This window comes from Cupressus sempervirens, chromosome 2 (genome assembly GCF_028749045.1).
Source record: "Cupressus sempervirens isolate cs-2001-9-10 chromosome 2, ASM2874904v1, whole genome shotgun sequence".
Taxonomy (NCBI): Eukaryota; Viridiplantae; Streptophyta; class Pinopsida; order Cupressales; family Cupressaceae; genus Cupressus; species Cupressus sempervirens.
In genome coordinates, this window is record NC_143119.1 from 237,295,955 (window position 1) to 237,315,201 (window position 19,247).

General features: G+C 38.6%; 1 protein-coding gene across 4 annotated transcripts in view; it reads right to left on the reverse strand.

Annotated features, from left to right (window-relative positions):
• LOC149571915 (putative LRR receptor-like serine/threonine-protein kinase At1g53440) overlaps window positions 1–19,247 on the reverse strand; it is a 262,162-nt gene that overhangs the window by 55,707 nt on the left and 187,208 nt on the right. For all 4 annotated transcript variants that reach the window (XR_016359885.1, XM_089813318.1, XM_089813317.1 and 1 more), the window contains one exon: window positions 8,019–8,383. Coding sequence is in view for 3 of the 4 variants with exons in the window: in XM_089813318.1 (XP_089669444.1) it covers window positions 8,019–8,383 (365 nt within the window). In the remaining variant the exon portion in view is untranslated. The remainder of the gene's footprint in view (window positions 1–8,018; window positions 8,384–19,247) is intronic.

The window sequence follows — 19,247 nt, forward strand, 5'->3', positions numbered from 1 at the left end:
ATTTCATGAGGATAATAGAACTGAGAAACCAACTTTCTACAATTGGTCAAATCTACGATGAAAAAGAATTAACCATGACAGCATTGAAAGGACTACCACCATCATGGAAAACCTTTAGACAAGGAGTATGTTCTCGATCGAAGCTTCCTAAACTTGCTCAATTAAAGGCTGACTGCATACAAGAGGAGAGTACATGTTAATGTCTTAAGATGATACTTCTACTGAAGGTGATATTCAAGTTCTCACAACAAAAGTTGATAAAAGAAAGAAACCTAAATTCAAAAAGAAAAGGAAACCAAAGGATTTCTCTAAAATGCAGTGCTTTAAATGTAATAACTATGGTCACTCTACATTTCAATGCCCTGATAGATTGAAACTTCAAGCATCTTTTGCCAAAGTCAACAATATAGATATAGATCTCGAAAGATGTCCATTCTAGAAGAACTTCAAATATCCATAACACGTATGAAATATTGGATTAAGAGAGAGTTCTCCATTTTCATATAATCTTCTTTGCAAAATAAATGTGAAATGTTTTGAAGTGAAATTGGCTTGGTAACAATTTTTAAGTACCAACTCATTGTAATATATTTTTGTATATAAATCTAACATTATAATCACATTTATTTATTTGTACATGTTATTGAAGGCTTATGTACCTTGATCTTTTCCTCTTAGAATGTTATTGTAGAAAGAGGGAGATTGAGATTCAGAGGGAGTAAACCATGTTGAGATGGATTCTTTAGCAATCATTAAAATGTAGAAATCAAGAGGAATGTAATGATTATATATCTCATGACTGTGATTTTTAATTGGCCTAACCCTTGTGTACATCACGAGGAAGTGAGAACTTCCAAATGATGTCACTTGTATCTGTAGAAGTTATTGCAAGGTGATGATCTTACAATAACTTATGATGGATATCTTACAATGTCTATGCAGATCATGATAGATTATACTTTGCATGGTAGATGTTTATATGGTAAGCATTATGAGAATGCTTGTGCACATACCTTATAAACATTTTTCAGTACATGGTAAATGTTATTGATATTTTGAAAGGCCATTACACAAAGTACTTGGTGAATGTCATGTGTCCTAATATTTTGGGATACCATTACTCACAGTGTTTCGTGCATATCTTGCATTCTGGAAGACCATTACTCAAAGAGTATTTGGTGAATATCATTGATATGCTGGAAGGCCAATACTCATGATATCATATGTGATATCAAAAAAAACATTTTAAGTATTTGGTAAATATCATTTGTGGATATTCTGGGAGATCAATACTCTTGATATCAAATGAGGTATCAAATCTCAATTGGGTATTTGGTGAATATCACGTGTTGACATTCTGGATGACCAATACTCATGATATCGAATGAGATATCAAATGGTGGAAATCTTCTGAGACATCAAATGAGATATCCTTAAAATTGTTTATTACGTTGAAGTGATTTTTATTCTTGTGTTTATCCTCCCTAGCTAAGAGGGCGTGTTAATATTTTATCGCTTCTGTCGGATAAAACATAAGGTATACATTAAGAACTCTTTGACTAAATATCAATATAAATATATAATTGAATATATTTATATAATTATGTATACAATATATATATATATATATATATATATATATATATATATATCAAGTATATGCCTTTTCACTTTCAAATAATTGTAAAGTCCCTTGAATATCTATTATTCATGCATGTTGTGGCACATTCAATGGTTGAACATACTTGTGATTATTACGTCAAACATGTTATCATTTCCTAAGACTCATCCGATCGATTACTCCTCCAATATATGGCTTGTCACAGTTGATGTGAGATGGAAAGTTAATCATGATTGCATTGACCAGTTTCTGGGTTGAGTTGTTTGCCAAACCTTTTCATTTATGATCACGTCAGTTGAGTATAGAATGTAGGAAGTGGTCACGCCAGTCTGAATGCAGAGTTGTATGAAGAGGTCACATCCCCTAAGTACTTACCTCTTTCTTGGATATATATATTGAAGATATCAAATCCCTTAATAACACAATTTTCTTATTAACCGATGATAAACAATATGCAAGTCTTCTGCAGTATGTGTATAATCAGTCAACCTATAATAATTAAACAATTCAAGGTGTAATAAGTATATATATACATTGAGCACAAATTCGTTGTGGGCCTTAAGATAAGGATTATCTACAAATAAATTTATACTGAGTACTTCTTACCTTGAAGGTCATAAGAACATATATAACTTTATTTATTAGTCTAGAACAAAATCTCTGCATATAGTCAAAACAATAAAATTGAATCTGAAACTTAAATCTGATCATACTTTATTTTTATTAATGTGAGAAGATTATTAAACATTTTTACTTGATGGGCAATCATAATTGCATATTCAAGAGCTGGACATAATGAGGTGATAACCGAAAATCAGCACAGGGAAAATAAACGCTTTCCCATCTCATGTATAAGGCATCCAAATTTGGGAAGAGAAAAGATGTCCATTAGCCAATCTGAACAGTCATCGGTAGTCGACAAGCACTCAGAATGTCAACTGTGTTACATCCCAATTTTTGACCTAGCTTGAAATATAGACATTGAAGTTCACATGAAGTCAGTTGGTAGTTTAATTTGATATAATCTGGCGAAATGGTAAAATAGTTAGTCGTTATGATTTCAAGTGAAGATGACATGCTAGTTATTCGTTAATCACGAATTTATGGAATTAAGACGAAAGGTTAACTAATATGATTATTTATAATTTATAATTTAATTACAGAGAAATTCCTTGCAGGGAGCTTGTCGAAGGGGTGGAAGCATTGTCAGAAAAGAATTAGGCAGGGCATCACCATCATTGGACAGACAGGTAGAGGACCAAGCGATTTGTAATAGGACTCATCTCTGGAATTGCATGAGTTGTTAATAATAAATTAAATTTAATTAATTAAGTTTAAATATAAACGTATTCTTATAAGATTTTAATAAATTTTCGAATTATAATAATATTTGTGTTATTTTCACTTGCCAGCTCTATTATTTCTAATTTAATATTCTTTAATGTTAGCACTTAGTCATCGATTTAAACATTAAATAATATTAATAGAACTTTTTCACCTTTGTTCCAACGATTCATTTTTCCATTTGATGCAATTCAAAATGCATTTGAGTCTTGTAACGGCAAAAGCTGAAAAGTCATTCATTATCTTTTTATATGGTTGCCTTGTTTTTTTTAGACATCACCAACAAGATACCCATCTGTTCTTGTTTCCGCCATAATCTCAAAACCTCACTATTTTGCAACCTGAGTTTGTCTATTTGCCTTGTATCCTGTTATATCCATCTCAAATTCTTCTTTTGCAAATACGTTTAACACCCTACTAAGATCCATCGTCCATTCTACAAAACGTTATCACCTGCAACATCATTCCTGCCTAGTACGATATCATACCTCTGAGCTTACACGAGATCAATCTTGCGCATTACTGAACATCGGATTTAGTGGGTATTTGAAGAGTTCACAAAGCAGGGCACACAGTAATTCATAGCCAAGTAAGGATGTGCTAAATCGTTTTTAACTTCTTTCACTCATGTTTTCTTGTCTTTTCTGGGTCGGGTTGATACAAAATGTAAGAGTTGTGTGCACAGAATAGAGTCTTGATGTTTACCTTGTGCTCAGAATGTTAGAAAATGCCAACAGAGCTTGTTTAGATGATTACTAATAAAGTAGTTGATGCTTATGATAGAAGCCGATAAAGGAAGTAATAAAACTTTATGTTCTCATCTTATTCATTGTCTGATATTACCAATTGCCATCACTTTATTCAAAAATACTTTTGAATACAGACTATACCTTTATCAAACCACGTATGTCTTAACTCTGTAGATTTTGTCATGAAAAGCTATGTTCTCAAACAAACAAATAGTAATAGTGATCAACTAAGAATACCAAGGAAAATTTTGAGAATGTAGAGTCTTAATTTTATCAATAGGTATAAGATGTAACGTTCAGGCACCGAGGAGACACCGATCTAAAGATCTATTGATGGTTAGTGAGTGCAATGAGTTGTTCTTTTCTAGTTTGCAAGTTGGATATAATATGAGTTCATCTGCTATATCTATGTGTATTGTGAATTTGTTTTTCAAGGATATAGTTATTGAAAATTGGTTGAAGATATAAGCATAGGAGACAAGTAAGAATGTTGCCAAATTTAGAATGGCCAATCATGTTTTTCTTTCTAATGCAACTGTTGAATCAAGAATGTTCAATGTGTCTCTTTTTCATTAATATAATTGCAAACTGAATCGGGGTGGTCAGTAAAAGAATTCTAGTTCTTGAAAAACTGCCTTAAACCATAAATGTTTCTTTATTCATAAGAAAGTATTAAACATGTATAAAAGATATGGATATGCAATGAAAAACTGTGATTAACTAATTCAGTTCAGAATGTATTACAAACATTCATATCCTGCAAGAGTGAATTTATTACTATTAAGCAGGCTTGGAGGCCTGATGAGGTTGAGGGGGCGTGAGGAAAGATTCATCAACAATAAGAACCAGTGATATCAGTTATGACATTTTTAATATATATCATTTAATATGAATTAATAATAGCTCATGCATATTCCTATTATGATGATCTCCTGCTGCCAAGTCGTATGGCGTGTTATATTTCATGATGCCCAGTGAATAGTAAGATGTTCCTTGTCAAATTTTGGGTAGGGAGGGCCTTTCTCGTTAGAGATCATGTGGGGATATATATATTGTGGTCCGAGGTTGGGTGGTAAAGCCCTTGGCAATGTTTGATCTCTCTCAAGATGTCAGATATGCATCAAATAGAGATAAGCCATGAAATCAATTGTTATCGGAAACAGGTATTATCATTTTTGTTTATGAGAAGGTAAGATTAAATTGAGGTATTTCATTGTTATCATCATTTTACTTCATATAAATGAATATTGAATATAAGTAATTATCTAATCTTGAGAAATTGTCACAGATAAGCAATCAGAAGGAAAAGGAATCTGAAGCCCTAATTGATTGTGTGACAGCTAGAACCTTAATTGATATGGTGGTATTGGAAGCCCTAATTGAATCCATGGTATCAAAAACCCTACTTGAATCCGTGGTTGTGAAAGCTCTAAATTGAATCCATCGTCGCGGAAACCCTAGATAAAATCCGTTGTCGCGGAAGCCCTAAATTGAATCCGTGGTCGCGGATGCCCTAAGTGGTAAAGCAGTACTAGAAGCCCTAAATAAACCGATGATAATTGATGTCCTAATTGGTAAGATGATATGTGATGCCCTAATTTAAGTTATATTGGTATTTAGTGGTATTCATCAAATGATTTTTTAGATAGCAATCGATTTGAGAAATTGTTATAGTATATTTGTGGACTAACTCGAGTGGTTGCAGAAGCATATTTAGATGAATTTCAGTCTCAATTTTTCCGAGGTATGTGATTTCAATTTCTGAAGTAATTTCATTAAAAGGTATTTCAAGTATTTAGTTATGAAATTTTGTTTAACTGACTTTAACGGTAATCTTCTTCACATGAACATGAATGATATAACTGCCTTCTTATGAAGTTGAAGTTAAAATTGTATTCTATACTTATGATAGATGTTAAAATTAGACCCGGGAAAACCGGTTGTTACAAACTGTCTCAGTGGTATTAGAATTCCTGCCTAAGGAGAAGTCACTTGAAGAGATTTATTATTTTATTGTCTCTTGGATATTCATTCTCTAAGGTGTGGGGTTTTTGTAAGTGTTATTTGCCCTTTTATTGGGTAAATGGAAACGGTTTTCCCTCTCCCATTTGGCTATAAATTGGAGCCCTTTATTGCTTCATGCTTGAGCTGACTTTACACCTAATTTCACTTGAATCAGTTTAATACCTGTCAATCTATATTGGTTAGGAAGTTTCAGAAGGCTTTGTATTTATGGATGTTTGTAGCCTACTCTAAAACTCCGATACAGACAATGAAGTGCTTACAAAGGTTGCAAAATTAGGCTAAACATCGGCCAATTTTACTTGGTTAAAAGCTTATAAAGCCTTTTGAACAAGTCCAATTGTGCATATCCTGCAATCATTACAGTCCAAGATACATTTCTTTGAGGCATTTTGTCATAGTCCATGTGCCCAGTTTATGTTTCCACATTTTGCATGCATGTCTATAGTAACAACACAAATGAAACTACAACATCTAATAAATTTTCCTATGAATCGATGTATTTCCTTTCTCTATTCCAAAGCTGAGACCATGCAGATGTTGACAAAGGTTGTAGAGATTGGATTTAAACCAGACAATTGCATTTTCTTGAAAGAGATACTTTATGAGATAACATTACAAGGCATTTCATTTAACCTTGACAACCATGACACCAAGAACCAATGAGAGCATAGACATTTAAGAGGTTTAGGCACTGATTACAAAGCTGAATAGAGAAAAGTTAAGAGTCTGCCAAGCCAAAACCGAAAACAAAACACAAACTAAAACTGAAGAAAACAAACTGAGGATAGCTTTGGTCAATGTTGATTGCCATAGGCCCCAAATGCTCCCACATCAAGCTTTGTTACCTTGCATGATGATGAGAATGGGAAATGGAACACCCAACTCTAATACCACTTTCAAAACAGGATGTAAAGAATAGAATGGAAATGGCAGAAAACTATTGCTGGAATATTTATTAATTTCTCCTTCTTGCATAGTCTTTTGCTTTTTTTTTTAAAGCTTTTTTTCCTTTTTTACGATAATGCATCATAAGTTTCTAGAAGTCCTCAGATGCTTCTAAAACCTCTATATAATGAGGCAATTGTAATTTTTTTGTCATCTGTTAATATGATCCTTGATCATTTCATTAAGAGGCTCTTATAATCCCTTGAATCAATAGAATAAATTATGTGTTTCAATCTTTTATTTCTTTCATTTGGTATCAGAGCAGGTTTCAGAAAGTTATTTGGGTTCAAAAAGCAGGAGATTATGGGAGGTCGAAGAACAAGTAGAGCATTGAAGAAATTGTAAGATCCATCTGTAGCTGAGAACAGGAAGTGTTTGCAGCTAGGCATATGCTATCTTTAAAAGAGATCACAGAAAATAAGGTAGCAAAAAACACAAGGCCGGCCAAAGCATTGGTCCGACTGTGAACAAATCCGAGTTTGCAGATACTAAGCCACCCAAGTTGAATGTGTGAAATATATTCGAAGCCAAAAATGTCAAGCCTGCTTTTAATGCAGAAGCCATCTCCTAATCAAGGTGATAAACAGGAGATCAAAGTCAAAGATATCTGGCATAATTTGTAAAACCTCCTCTAAAATGGTGAAGCCCTTCATCAGTAAAGTTGCTGATGGAGGAAAAAACAAATCTATCATTACCAAATTCACAGAAGTAAAATCACAGTTCATACAAAATTGATTTTTATGAAGGAGATCACTGATCTTGTAAAAGGTCTAAGCCACCAACATGACATCCTGTGCGAAAGTTAGCTCTTTCCCTATAAGGCAAGAAAACATGGACCTTAAAAGAGTAATAGTCAGGCAAAACACAGTCCAAAAGGAGATCACCACACTGGCACAAGAGAAGCCCACACAAGTCAGATGAAGAAATAAAGTCAGCTATAGATGTTATTGATAGAAGATCAGATATCATTGCTTTTATGTTAAAGCTATTAGTGATTGAAATTATAGGAGAGATTGCTGGAATACTTATTAATTCCTCCCACCTGCATAATCTTCATATGTTATTAAATGCAAATGGAGAAAGTATTTTTAAGATTAAAAGAATGTGATAAACTAGTTGAACTCCCTTAACAGAAATTGACAAAAAACTGAAACTAACTGTGAACAAAACAGAAAGAGAAACTAACACCAATAACCCCAATGATTAGTAATAATACATTTATCAATAATGAAATGCTGAAAAAGGTTCCTGTAATAATGAAGAAATTACCGAAAAGATTAAGAAAAATACCTAGATAACATGTAGGAAGGGTCTAAACAGTATTTGTTATATACCTGAATATAAACATCAAAGACACGCCTTCCTAGACTTGCGAATGTTGTTCCATTGGTTATTACTATCTCAGCAAAGTGGAGTTGTACATTATATTGTCCATTTTGAAGGCATAGTGCATGGTATCTCAAGGAGCTAGAAGAACACCGTGCCGTTCCATACAGTTCTATGTCTATCTCTTTAGCAAATTGAGAGGTGTCACCTGCCACTGTCCATTTATGGTCTTCAGCATCCATAAAATGTCCTGTATTACTGACTGCCCATTTCCCATTAGAGCTTGAAAAGTATGAGGAAGGGCCTAATGGATTGGTATCCCCCTCGTAAGTACTCCATGGATTACCTCCACAATTAATGGCCAAAGAAGTGTCTGCAAAGCAAAGGATATACAGTTAGATTCCTTGTTCAAATACTTTTGCTAAAGTGATCTTTTACAACAGGACCATCACAATGTGGCAGTACAGTTATAAGAAGATAATATTTTATTTCAAATAGTTTTGTGCTTGATGTGTTTGTGTATATGCTGTATTTAACAGCTCGAATTGCGACAGACGTAAAGAATACAAAATAATGTAGAGTAATTGCCTTGAAAAATGAAAACTATATTTATCAATTGTAATCTACATATAGCCTTAAAAATGAGGAACTCGCATTTCCACAAATTCTATCATTTCTTTTGTATTAAAGTCCAATATATTAATGTAATCAAGATTAATGTGGAAATCCTAATGTGAAACTACCTGATAAAAAAAATGATGTTTGTAAAGATTTAATATTAATGGCATAACAATAAGATTTTAGTCATCAATTCTTACATGAGGTTAGTAATTAAAAGGTTAGAGGCTATTTGGTTTTATTTTAGTTGATGACATGGTTGTAATTATATATGTATTATCTCTTGGAATAACCAACTACCAATGCTCTTGTGGGGACATGTTTGTGAGAAATATAATGGTTTTGAAAGCACAGAGGTCCAAATCAATAACCCTCCAAATACATGTGTCCAAGTCAATTTGAACCTCTGCATCTACTCTAAAAGTGTCGAAGAAATGGAACTTGGGGTTCAAGTAGTAGGGAGTTGCATGAATATGTTGGTGGAGTAGTCGGTTCCACCTACGATTGATTATGCTCCATATGGGTCTATTTTTGGTCTCATTTGACCTATACAAGTATTGAATGGACTCTTTGGCCCTATCCATGGCCTCATCTAGATACCCCATGGGGTTTTTATCCCCATCCACCATTTGTAGAACCCTCACCAACGGTTTTGATACTTGGACATAAAACATTATACAAAAAACAACAAATTGCAATTGCAATATTTGGAAATTGAATAATAAATCATCAGTCGAGACTTGAAAACTTACATTGATGATCTCCTCCATTAGCTTGCCAAATCTAACATCAAACATAGTCTTCACAACCTTCTCTGCTTTAGACTTCTTGGCATAAGGACTATAATTGTTTCACACTCACAAACATACACCTTTGGTCGTTCAATGTGGTGGAAGTTGAGAAAATTAGTAGCAAATTTTCTAGCCCCTACTTGCACAAGATCCTTACCACTGGTGTGCTCTCAAATAATGTAATGTTCCAAACAGGTTGTGCTTCATTCCCAAAGTGTCATTTGTTCATATGTGATGTCCCCTCCTAGCTAGAGACATCACTCTAGCTTGTGATTAGCCTATTAGAGACCCTCGTAGGCTAGTAGGATTGGATAGAGGGTCACCTTGGCATGGATATTAAAGTTTAAGTGACTTATTATTTAAATATTCTTATATTATTATAAAATTATAAAATAACTTATAATAATAAAGTCACTTTTATATTAAGGTGCAAATATAAGAATTTCTTTTATCCCACATTGGGGAAAGGTAAGGGAGCTTGCACAGGGAAAGTATAAATGAACATGAGAGGTTCTCTTTTCAGTATCGGATTATTGTCAATTGATTTTGATGAGTTCTTGTGGAGCCAAGGTTTCTACGTATTGTCTATTTGGTCTTTGGGAACAGAAACTCCCATTGTTTACCGTACGGGTAAAATAAATGAACACATACAGACAATGGAACAAAATAGCAGAATTCTATTCGCATATGCCAGACATACATTATGCTTCACAAGATGAGTAATAGAAGATGCTTTACAATGATCCCAGACGGGATATAAATACTATCCGCCGAACCTTCCCGAAGGAGTCCGTCGGCCACAAACATTATGTCTGCTACAAACCATTTACCCGTCGGCTACAAAATACAAAACATCGACGACAGTCATTCCGTCGGCTACAGAAACACTGTCGAGACCATCTAGTCGGCTGACACCATCCCCCCCAAAAAGAAAAGTCGTCTCCTAACGACTAACAAAATATCTGAGACAAATTAACAAACAAAATACATTAATAGAGTGACTACAACAAGAAAAATCTGCTTCTGACACATCACTGTCACCTTCGTCCCATGCCTGTAGCCTCTGCTAACACAACACTGCCTCCTCTATCAAGCTGACCTTGATAGCCACCTGTGCTGCTTTCTCTGTTTTCAATTCCTTGGTACCCTAAGCCAAGTGTCGTTGCACTGCCTCCAATTGGATGATTAGCTCCTCGCGAGTTCTCTACGCATCCACCAAGACAGCCTCCTGGCCAACACCTACTCCCAGTGCCTCTGGTACACAGAAAGTCCATGCCTGCAGTAACTTCAACTCTTCTCAACTGGTCAGACTCCCACGACTGATATCCGCAATGATTGGGGGTCTAGTGGGCAACGCCCCCGGCGAGGTCAAGGGGCAGCGCCCCAGGTGCACTCGCAGTACAGGGCGGGGTCGAGGGGCAGCGCCCCTTGCTGCCAAGACCAAATTAACACTCCGAACCCCTAGAAAACTGCATGGAACACACTGTTTCTGACATTTTCTGCCTATTCTACACTCTTTCTAGCAACCCCTGATACTTCCCCTTCTCGTTGGTATCCTCCGTTACTCATTTTGAACTACTTCAATCTGTCGTCATTTTTTTTTTTGTAAACCCTCCTGCTTCTGTTTGTCTGTTGCTGTTTCGACTCTCTACAAGTTCCTCCTTTCAACACTTTTTTTTTTCCCGGCCATGTTCTATGCGGAACCCCGACAATACCTCTAGCTTAGTATTTCTTTTTCTCCCACGGAAACTTACAACAACTGAAACCGTGAACATTTACCCATCCGCAGACTGGAAAGAGATCTTCGCAAGGCACGTGAATACCCAGTGGAAAGAGGACCTCCAGACAGGCTGCGATAATTGAAAGAAACCCGAGCACAGGCAAAGCGAGGACAACACTAACACATCCAACACCCATAGTGGTGGTTTGGGCAACTCATCTTTTTTTTAGTGGCTATAACTACCTTATGGGCAGATTCCTTCTCCTTGAACCCTCGATCTGTTTGAGACCTCTTATGCAATTAAATTGATGGCTTTCCTCCTCACAAGCAGACGAAGCAACCGAGGCATACACAGGCTGATCTCTTCATTATGATCCCTTTTGTACAAGATCGATGCTTTCGAGGGTCTGTTCGCCACCAAGAGTATTTTCGACGACCATGCTCAAAACCACAGAACCCGATTTCCCACCTTCTATCCAAATTTCTTTGTTAAAAGAACTCTGGCAGTGATTTCTTCCCCAGGATGCGCTCTATTCTGAATACTCTGTCTCCAGCGGTGACCTTTCTGCTTGATCCTCCCATGGCAACCCACTGTTCTTACGACAATCTACTGCTTTTAGCAAGATTGAAATCCGCGACCGCTTGCAAAAGGAAGGGAATAAAATTGAACTTCGTAGCTGATGAATTGGAGGTTGAAGTGCGCGGGATTTATTTTGTTTTCTGCTCGCGGAACTCTCTTTTTCACCCACGGATAGACTGCCCGCGGGGCTATCTCCCGCAGAAAAGTCCGCGGACAGCTGCCCACAAGACATGTCCACGGGAGCTACCCACGAGATAGCTCGCGAATATCTGCCCGCGGGACATGTCCGTAGAAGCTACCCGCAGGACTGTCCGCAAACATCTGCCCGTGGGACTTTTTTTTCAAATTTTTTCTTTTTTTTTTTCAAATTTTTTTTTTTTCAAAAGTAAAAAATACAGAGGTACCTCAATTTTGCCTCCAGGCGTTGCCATTCTGCAATGACGACGACGAAGGAGCCCTCAGATCATTCGATGATGACTTCTTCAGCGACGGCGATAGCATCAAATCATTCTGCAACGATTTCTTCGACGGCGACAACGACGGTGATGAAATCTTCCGGGCGCGATATGTTTTCAATTTGGACCCGTTGATCGCCTGAGGGGTCTCTTCCCTGTCCAAGGTTCACAATTTAATTGCTACATTGTTGTCGACTTATCGGATCTGGTATGGTCCGACCCATCTGACTTTGAACTTCCCTGGCATGATTTTATTTCGCCCGTCATACTTGAGTGCCAACTGCCCCGGCTGAAACCTAGTGAGTTTTTCATGCCACGCCTTATGTTTGTTCTGTGTTACCTCCGTCGCCCACTGTGCCTGCAGTCGTCGCGCATCTAGCTTATTTCCTTGTTGTCGGTACCTTTCAAGTAATTTTATGGTGCGATGCGTTCTTTTCCTCCTGTGCGGTCCATTCACCATGTACCGAATGGTGGGATCTTTCTTTTTTCTGGGTTTGGACTGTATGTTCTTCCCCTCAGCTTCAAGCGTAACCGCCTTTCCTTCTTCCGCTACTCTATATTCCTTCAGACACTCATTTTCCTCTTTTTTCTCACCTTCGTCGACCTTTAGCATATTACAACTCGGCAACAATTCATAGTCTTCTATTTGCCAGTGGTAAAGGTCATTCACCGAGTCTAGGTCATCATCATTTGATCTGCCTTCTAGTGTCAATACTCCTTCGTCGTTCGGTTCCATTCTCCTCTTTCCTTCATCGTCATTTCTTTCGTCGTCACTTTCGCCTTCACCTTCTGAGTCTGACGATGTTGCCTCCTCACCTACCATTTGTGTGTGCAGGTCAATTATGAATCTTTTGCCTTTGCGCTCCATTGATAGGGTATTTCGTTTCCAATCATGTTTTACTTTTGCTTGCACCAACCAATCCCATCCCAAAATAGCATCATATCCTTTTCTTTTCAATGGAATGACCACAAAATCCAATAAAAATGGTTGCGTACCAATGGTTACCGGTTGCGCCCTTAAGGTTCCTAACGGTTTGATCCCGTGCTGGTCCGCCGTGAGCAACTGGAATGTAGGTGGCGACAGCGTCGACTTTCCCAACTTCTTCCAAGTATCCTCCAGTAAGACATTCACGCCAGATCCTCCGTCAACAATTGTCTCTGTCAAAACATTTCCCAAAATCCCCATCTCGACGACTATTGGATGCCGTTCGGATGTGAGTGCCAGCAGCATTGGGTCTGTTGCCATCGTTGGACTACTGTCCCTTCTTGTGTCCTCTTTTGCTTTCGAAAATGGTGTATGATTCAAAATGGCCGTCTGTAACTGGGGCATTGTGAGAAGGAGGTCACTTATCTTGACCGATATCTCCGTTTGTAAGATTTGTCGTATAATGTTTTGTTCTACGAAGTTCTTTGCCAAGGTGCCGATGATGTCGTTCAACTGAGATGTCCCTGCCGACGATGCCTTTCCAATTTCCACCTGTATTTCCCCCAATTTTATTTTTTCCTCCGCTTGCCTTCGCGTAATTGCCAAAACCTCCTCTACATCCGTGCTGACAGTGATCAAGTTTACTCCAGACTTTGGACACTTGGAATCTTCGTGATCGCTGGGTTCACACCATCTGCATAATAATTTTGGTGTGTTTGCCGCTGTACAATCCCGCGCAAAATGACCCCACAAATTACATGCTCGGCATTGAACGATCAGCCGTTTGTTTGCATCATAGTGGGTTCGACTTCGGCTCCCATTATTATTGTTATTGTTCGCATTGTTGTTATTTTGCCCTCTGTTATTATTCCTGTACCCTCCGAATGTGGCACCTGCGCTATTCGTATTTCCGCTACTGCTCGACAGGGAAGCCTCCTGTGTAAGCACCTGTGGAGATCCTCTTGTCTTCATGTTAAAGGAGCACTCTTTTGTTGAATGGTCCATGATCTGACAAATGTCACAGAATTGGTTCTTTGGACACGATCCTTTAGTATGACCGTCAGTCTTACACTCCGTGCACCACAGTTCACTGCCTTTTGGCTCCTTCTGCATGTTTTTAAACTCCATCATGCGGATCATGTCCTTTTGGAGGGCACGAACCTTCTTACTGTTGCCTTCCTCGTCGCTACTATCACCTCCGACAGGCTCGTCGTCATCCGAATTAGATGAGTTAGTGTTCTTCTTCTTTGTTTTCTACTCACTTTTGAGGTCCAATGCTCTGTTATAAGCTTCCCTGTATGACAACGGTGGCACAATTTTCATTTTCCTCCCCAACTTCGAGCATAGGCCTTCCACAAACCATCTTTTTTGAAGTCCGTCCGCCAGCTTACTTTCCATTTTGTTTATCAAATCTTTTAATTTCCTGGCGTAAACGCGAATGGTTTCATTCTTCCCCTGCTTAGTATTGAAGATCTCTGCGACAATTTCATTATCATCTTGCAACAGTTTAAATTCTGCCAAAAACTCCTTTTTAATGTTATCCCAACTGTTTAGCTCTTGTGGATCTATATCAGTGAACCAATCAATTGCTACGCCTCATAGGGTGGTCAAAAATTGCCTCATCCAGTCGTCTTCATCAGTTATCCCATTTGCCATCTAGATCGTTTCACATGTCTTGCAATATCGAATGGGATCGGCCGTACCATCGCCATTGAACTTCGGCAATTTCTCTTTTGGTCCCGCCATCACAATTGGTTTCTGTAAACAAGCGTTGCTCGGTCTTGCAACACTGGCACTCTTCACTCCCACACCGGCGGTCTGCACTCCCACACCGACAGTCTGTACTCCCACACTGGTGGACTGGTCTCCCACACCGGCGGTCTACACTCCCACACCGGCGGACTGGTCTCCCACATCGGCGGTCTGCACTCCCACACCGGCAATTTGCACTCCCACACCGGCAGACTGCTCTCCCACACCGGCAGACTACACTCCCACACCGGCGGATTGCTCTCCCATACCGGTGGACTCAACAACTGCGAACCTTGGTGAACAAGGGTGTTCTGAAGTTGTCCCCTGTAGAAGTATATCCCGGATGAAGAGTTCACTCCACGCTCTTGCTCTGTCGGCACTCCGAGCCGTGGGAGTCGATGCTCTTCCGTTTGGATTCTCTTCCCTTGACGAACACAAATTCAAAAACTTCTTTCGTGCTTCTTCCACCAATTCCACCCGCTGCCGAGTCTCCTCCAACAATTCTTTAGCGCTCCGGTTTCAGTCAGCAATCTTCTAAAATCTCTGTCGGCGTTCGGCTTGCTGTGCCAGAATTAAATTCTCTTGCACAGTATGGATTCCATCTTTTCCCTTGACCTTATTCGGATCCTTGTTAAGATGATTTGCCATTAATCTTTATTCCTCCCACCTTCTAGGTTCATAAGGCAACGGCGCCAAATGTTTACCGTACGGGTAAAATAAATGAACGCATATAAACAATGAAACAGAATAGCAGAATTATATTCGCATACGCCAGACATACATTATGCTTCACAAGATGAGTAATAGAAGATGCTTTACAATGATCCCAGACAGGATATAAATACTATCCGCCGAACTTTTTCGAAGGAGTCCATCGGCCACAAACATTATGTCCGCTACAAACCATTTACCCGTCGGCTACAAAATACAAAACACCGACGAACATCATTCCGTCGGCTACAGAAACATCGTCGGGACCATCCAGTCGGCTGACACCCATTGGTCGGCATAATTGAGGTAGTGAAATATCCTCCAAAGGGGTGCAAATTAGAAGGGATTTAGCGCTTAAACAGATTTGAAATTGCTGATGACATGAACAGTGTCGCGCTACAGTACCCGCGCTACAGTGCTCGTGCTACAGTACTTTTGCTTGGTTGCAATCGTACTTCTTCATCTCCATCATTGGGCGTCACTATTTAGGTTCCTCTTGCAACTATTAATAATTAAGCATTGTCATCTTAGGCAAATAATTTGCTGTTGTAAGTTAAAAAATCAGAATTAGTTTGGTATTGTTGTAGTCATCCTTGTAAGCCAAGAGTCTTGGCATATCTACATTGTCATGTACTTGGGATTGCATTCATTTGATGGAGTTATAAGTTGCATGCCTCATGTTGTTGTAATGCTCATAATGATAAGTATTTAGCTTGCATGCTAAGTGTTTGAGAAAATGACAGTTGGTTGTAGGTGCACATTTTACATGTAGAATTCTTACATATGCATTTGAAAAGACCAAAAGAAGTTGCATTTTCATCTAGTTCTTTTCTTAGACATTGTACAGTTAATTTGCAAGCATTTGAAACCATTTCAAGAAAAAAAATCAATCTAAAACAAATGACAGCAAATTAGAGGATTCATGACTAGTGTTTGACAATATTCCTTGAGCCATAAATCAACAAGTTTAGGGCATATTAGCAAGGGATATTACATTGGTATCAGTGCTAAATCCTGCCATCCTGAGGGTTTAGCAATCACATACTTGTGGTTGGCTCTCACAAATTTTACATTCGCAGGCGAACTTTGTTTAACAAGGAACAAGATTTTTACAGGGAGCCAAACACCATGGGTGATAGACAAGAGCGTAGCCCACCAAGAGACAATAGGAATGAGGATCAGGAAACAAGGAAATTTTTTAGAGCAATGGTTATAGGACAAGAGCGGATGGTTCAAGCTTTGCAGGCACTCACCACCATGGTTGAGCGCATGAACCCACAGGATAGACGGAATCAAGAGCAAGGGGATAACAGGAGTGCAGTGGGATCACCTAGAATTCATAGAACTCTTTCCAGGACAACAGATAGGCCCACACGTCCTACCTTTGTTAGAGAGGAACCAGTACAGGAACCAATGGAGGAAGTTGAGGATGAGACATTTGCGGATATCCTTATGGCTGCAAATGATGAATGGGAATTAATAGTTCCTCAAGTTTGGGAGAGAATGACCTTTGAACGCTTTGTAAATTAGAGGATAGAACATTACAGGTCACTTAGATAGGATAGGAGGCCTAGAGGTCAAAATAGTGAGCTGAAGAGGCCTACAGGGAAGCTTACTATGCCTACATTTGATGGAAGTGGTAAGATGACAGCTCAAGCTTGGATTCATAAGCTTGACACATTCTTAGCATTGAGGCCAATGATAGAGATTGAAGCTATCAAATACACCATTTTACATTTGGAGGGAGTAGCACATGATTGGTGGTACCATGGGATGGTAACACTTCAGCATAATCAGGTGATAGAGTACCAAGACTTCGTGGATAGGTTGGTTGAAATATTTGACAAGAAAGATCTAGAGGTTTACTTCCGGGACTTAGCACAGCTGAAACAGACAGGCAACTTGGAGTCTTTCATGGGTGAATTTCGGCGGTTGGCAATCATGGTGCCAAACATTTCAGAGCGTAGATTGATAGTTTTTTCATTAAGGGCCTATCCGAACCACTGAGAGGTTGGATAAAGGCATTTGATCCTATTTCTTTACAAGAAGCTATGAAAAAGGCAAGAAGTATGGAACATGTAGTCCCAACATATAAATTTCAGTCCAAAGGAGCATCTCCTAGTAAGGATAACAAACCATTTTATAAAAAACTAGAAAGGACTGATTTTACAAATGATTCTAAAGATAAAATTCCAACACTTTTTGACAGGGAAACATTGAATGATTTGAGAAAGAAAAAATTATGTTTCTATTGTAAAGGATCTTATGACATGAACCATGATTGTCCTCATAGACCAAAGGGCAAAGCTAACAGAGTTATGTGGGCATACTATGAGGAATCAGAATCTGATAATTCAGATCAGCAGTCTGATATAGAGGAAATGGCTGGTGAAAAAGAGGAAGACGAGGCTGAAAACTTGTCTAAAATGGAGTCCCAGGATGGGGAAGGATATGGGCAACTTAGGGAAGCTCATCTCACTAGTATTAAGCAAGAAGGGTCATTCCAGATGAGAGGAGTACTTGCTGGACAGCAAGTTATAACTTTGGTTGATACAGGTGCCACCCATAATTTCATTGATGCTAGGATGGTGGACAAGCGTGGCATACAAACAGAGGAGTTTGGGGGAATTAGAGTGAGGGTAGCTAATGGCCATGTCCTCAAATGTGATCATAAGATCACTGGACTCCCATTGAAAGTTAATAATTATGACTTTAAGGCAGATTTCTATGTTGTGCCTATGGGAGATACAGATATAGTCCTTAGGATGAGTTGGTTGCACAATATTGGTGAATTCACTCTTAACCTCAAGGAGATGGAGATGAGGTTTAAAGTGAATGGGAAGACACATATTCTTAAGACAATTAGGGACAGTGATCTCAAGATGGTCTCTTTTCGGAGGATGGCTAGATTGATTCATCATGATCAACTAGAGTGGGCAGCAGAGTGCATGTTGATGCCATCACAGGAGGGACAGCAAAAGACTAAATATCCTCCTAATATTCAGGAGCTTAGAGTTAAACACTCTAAGGTGTTCGGTGACATTCCACCAGGTAGACCACCAGACAGGGGTATTGAGCACATCATTGAGTTAGAGGAGGGGGCTAAGCCCATCATGATTACACCTTACAGGCATCCAAAGAAGTTGAAGGATGAAATTGAGAAAACCATAAAGGAGTTACTTGCTATGGGCCACATTAGACCGATTAAGTCTTCTTTTGCTTCTTCAATGGTGTTAGTGAAGAAGGATGGGACATTGAGAATGTGCATTGATTATAGGGTGCTTAATAGGAAGACAATTAAAAACAGGTACCCCATTCCCAGGATCGATGAGTTGATAGATGAGCTTCATGGAGCTTGCTTCTTCTCAAAAATAGATTTGGGATCGGGTTATCACCAGATTAGAGTTAGAGAGGACATTGAGAAAACAGCCTTTAGATGTCATTGTGGCCATTTTGAGTTTGTAGTTATGCCATTTGGGCTAACTAACGCACTTGCTACTTTTCAGGCAACATTGAATAGGGTTTTCCATCCTCAGTTGAGGAAATTTGTACTTGTCTTCTTCGATGATATCTTGGTGTACAGTAGATCTTGGGAGGAGCACTCGGTTCACCTTGACATGGTGTTGGATATATTGGGCAAAGAGTCCTTGTATGCAAAGGAGTCAAAGTGTGATTTGGGCATGAT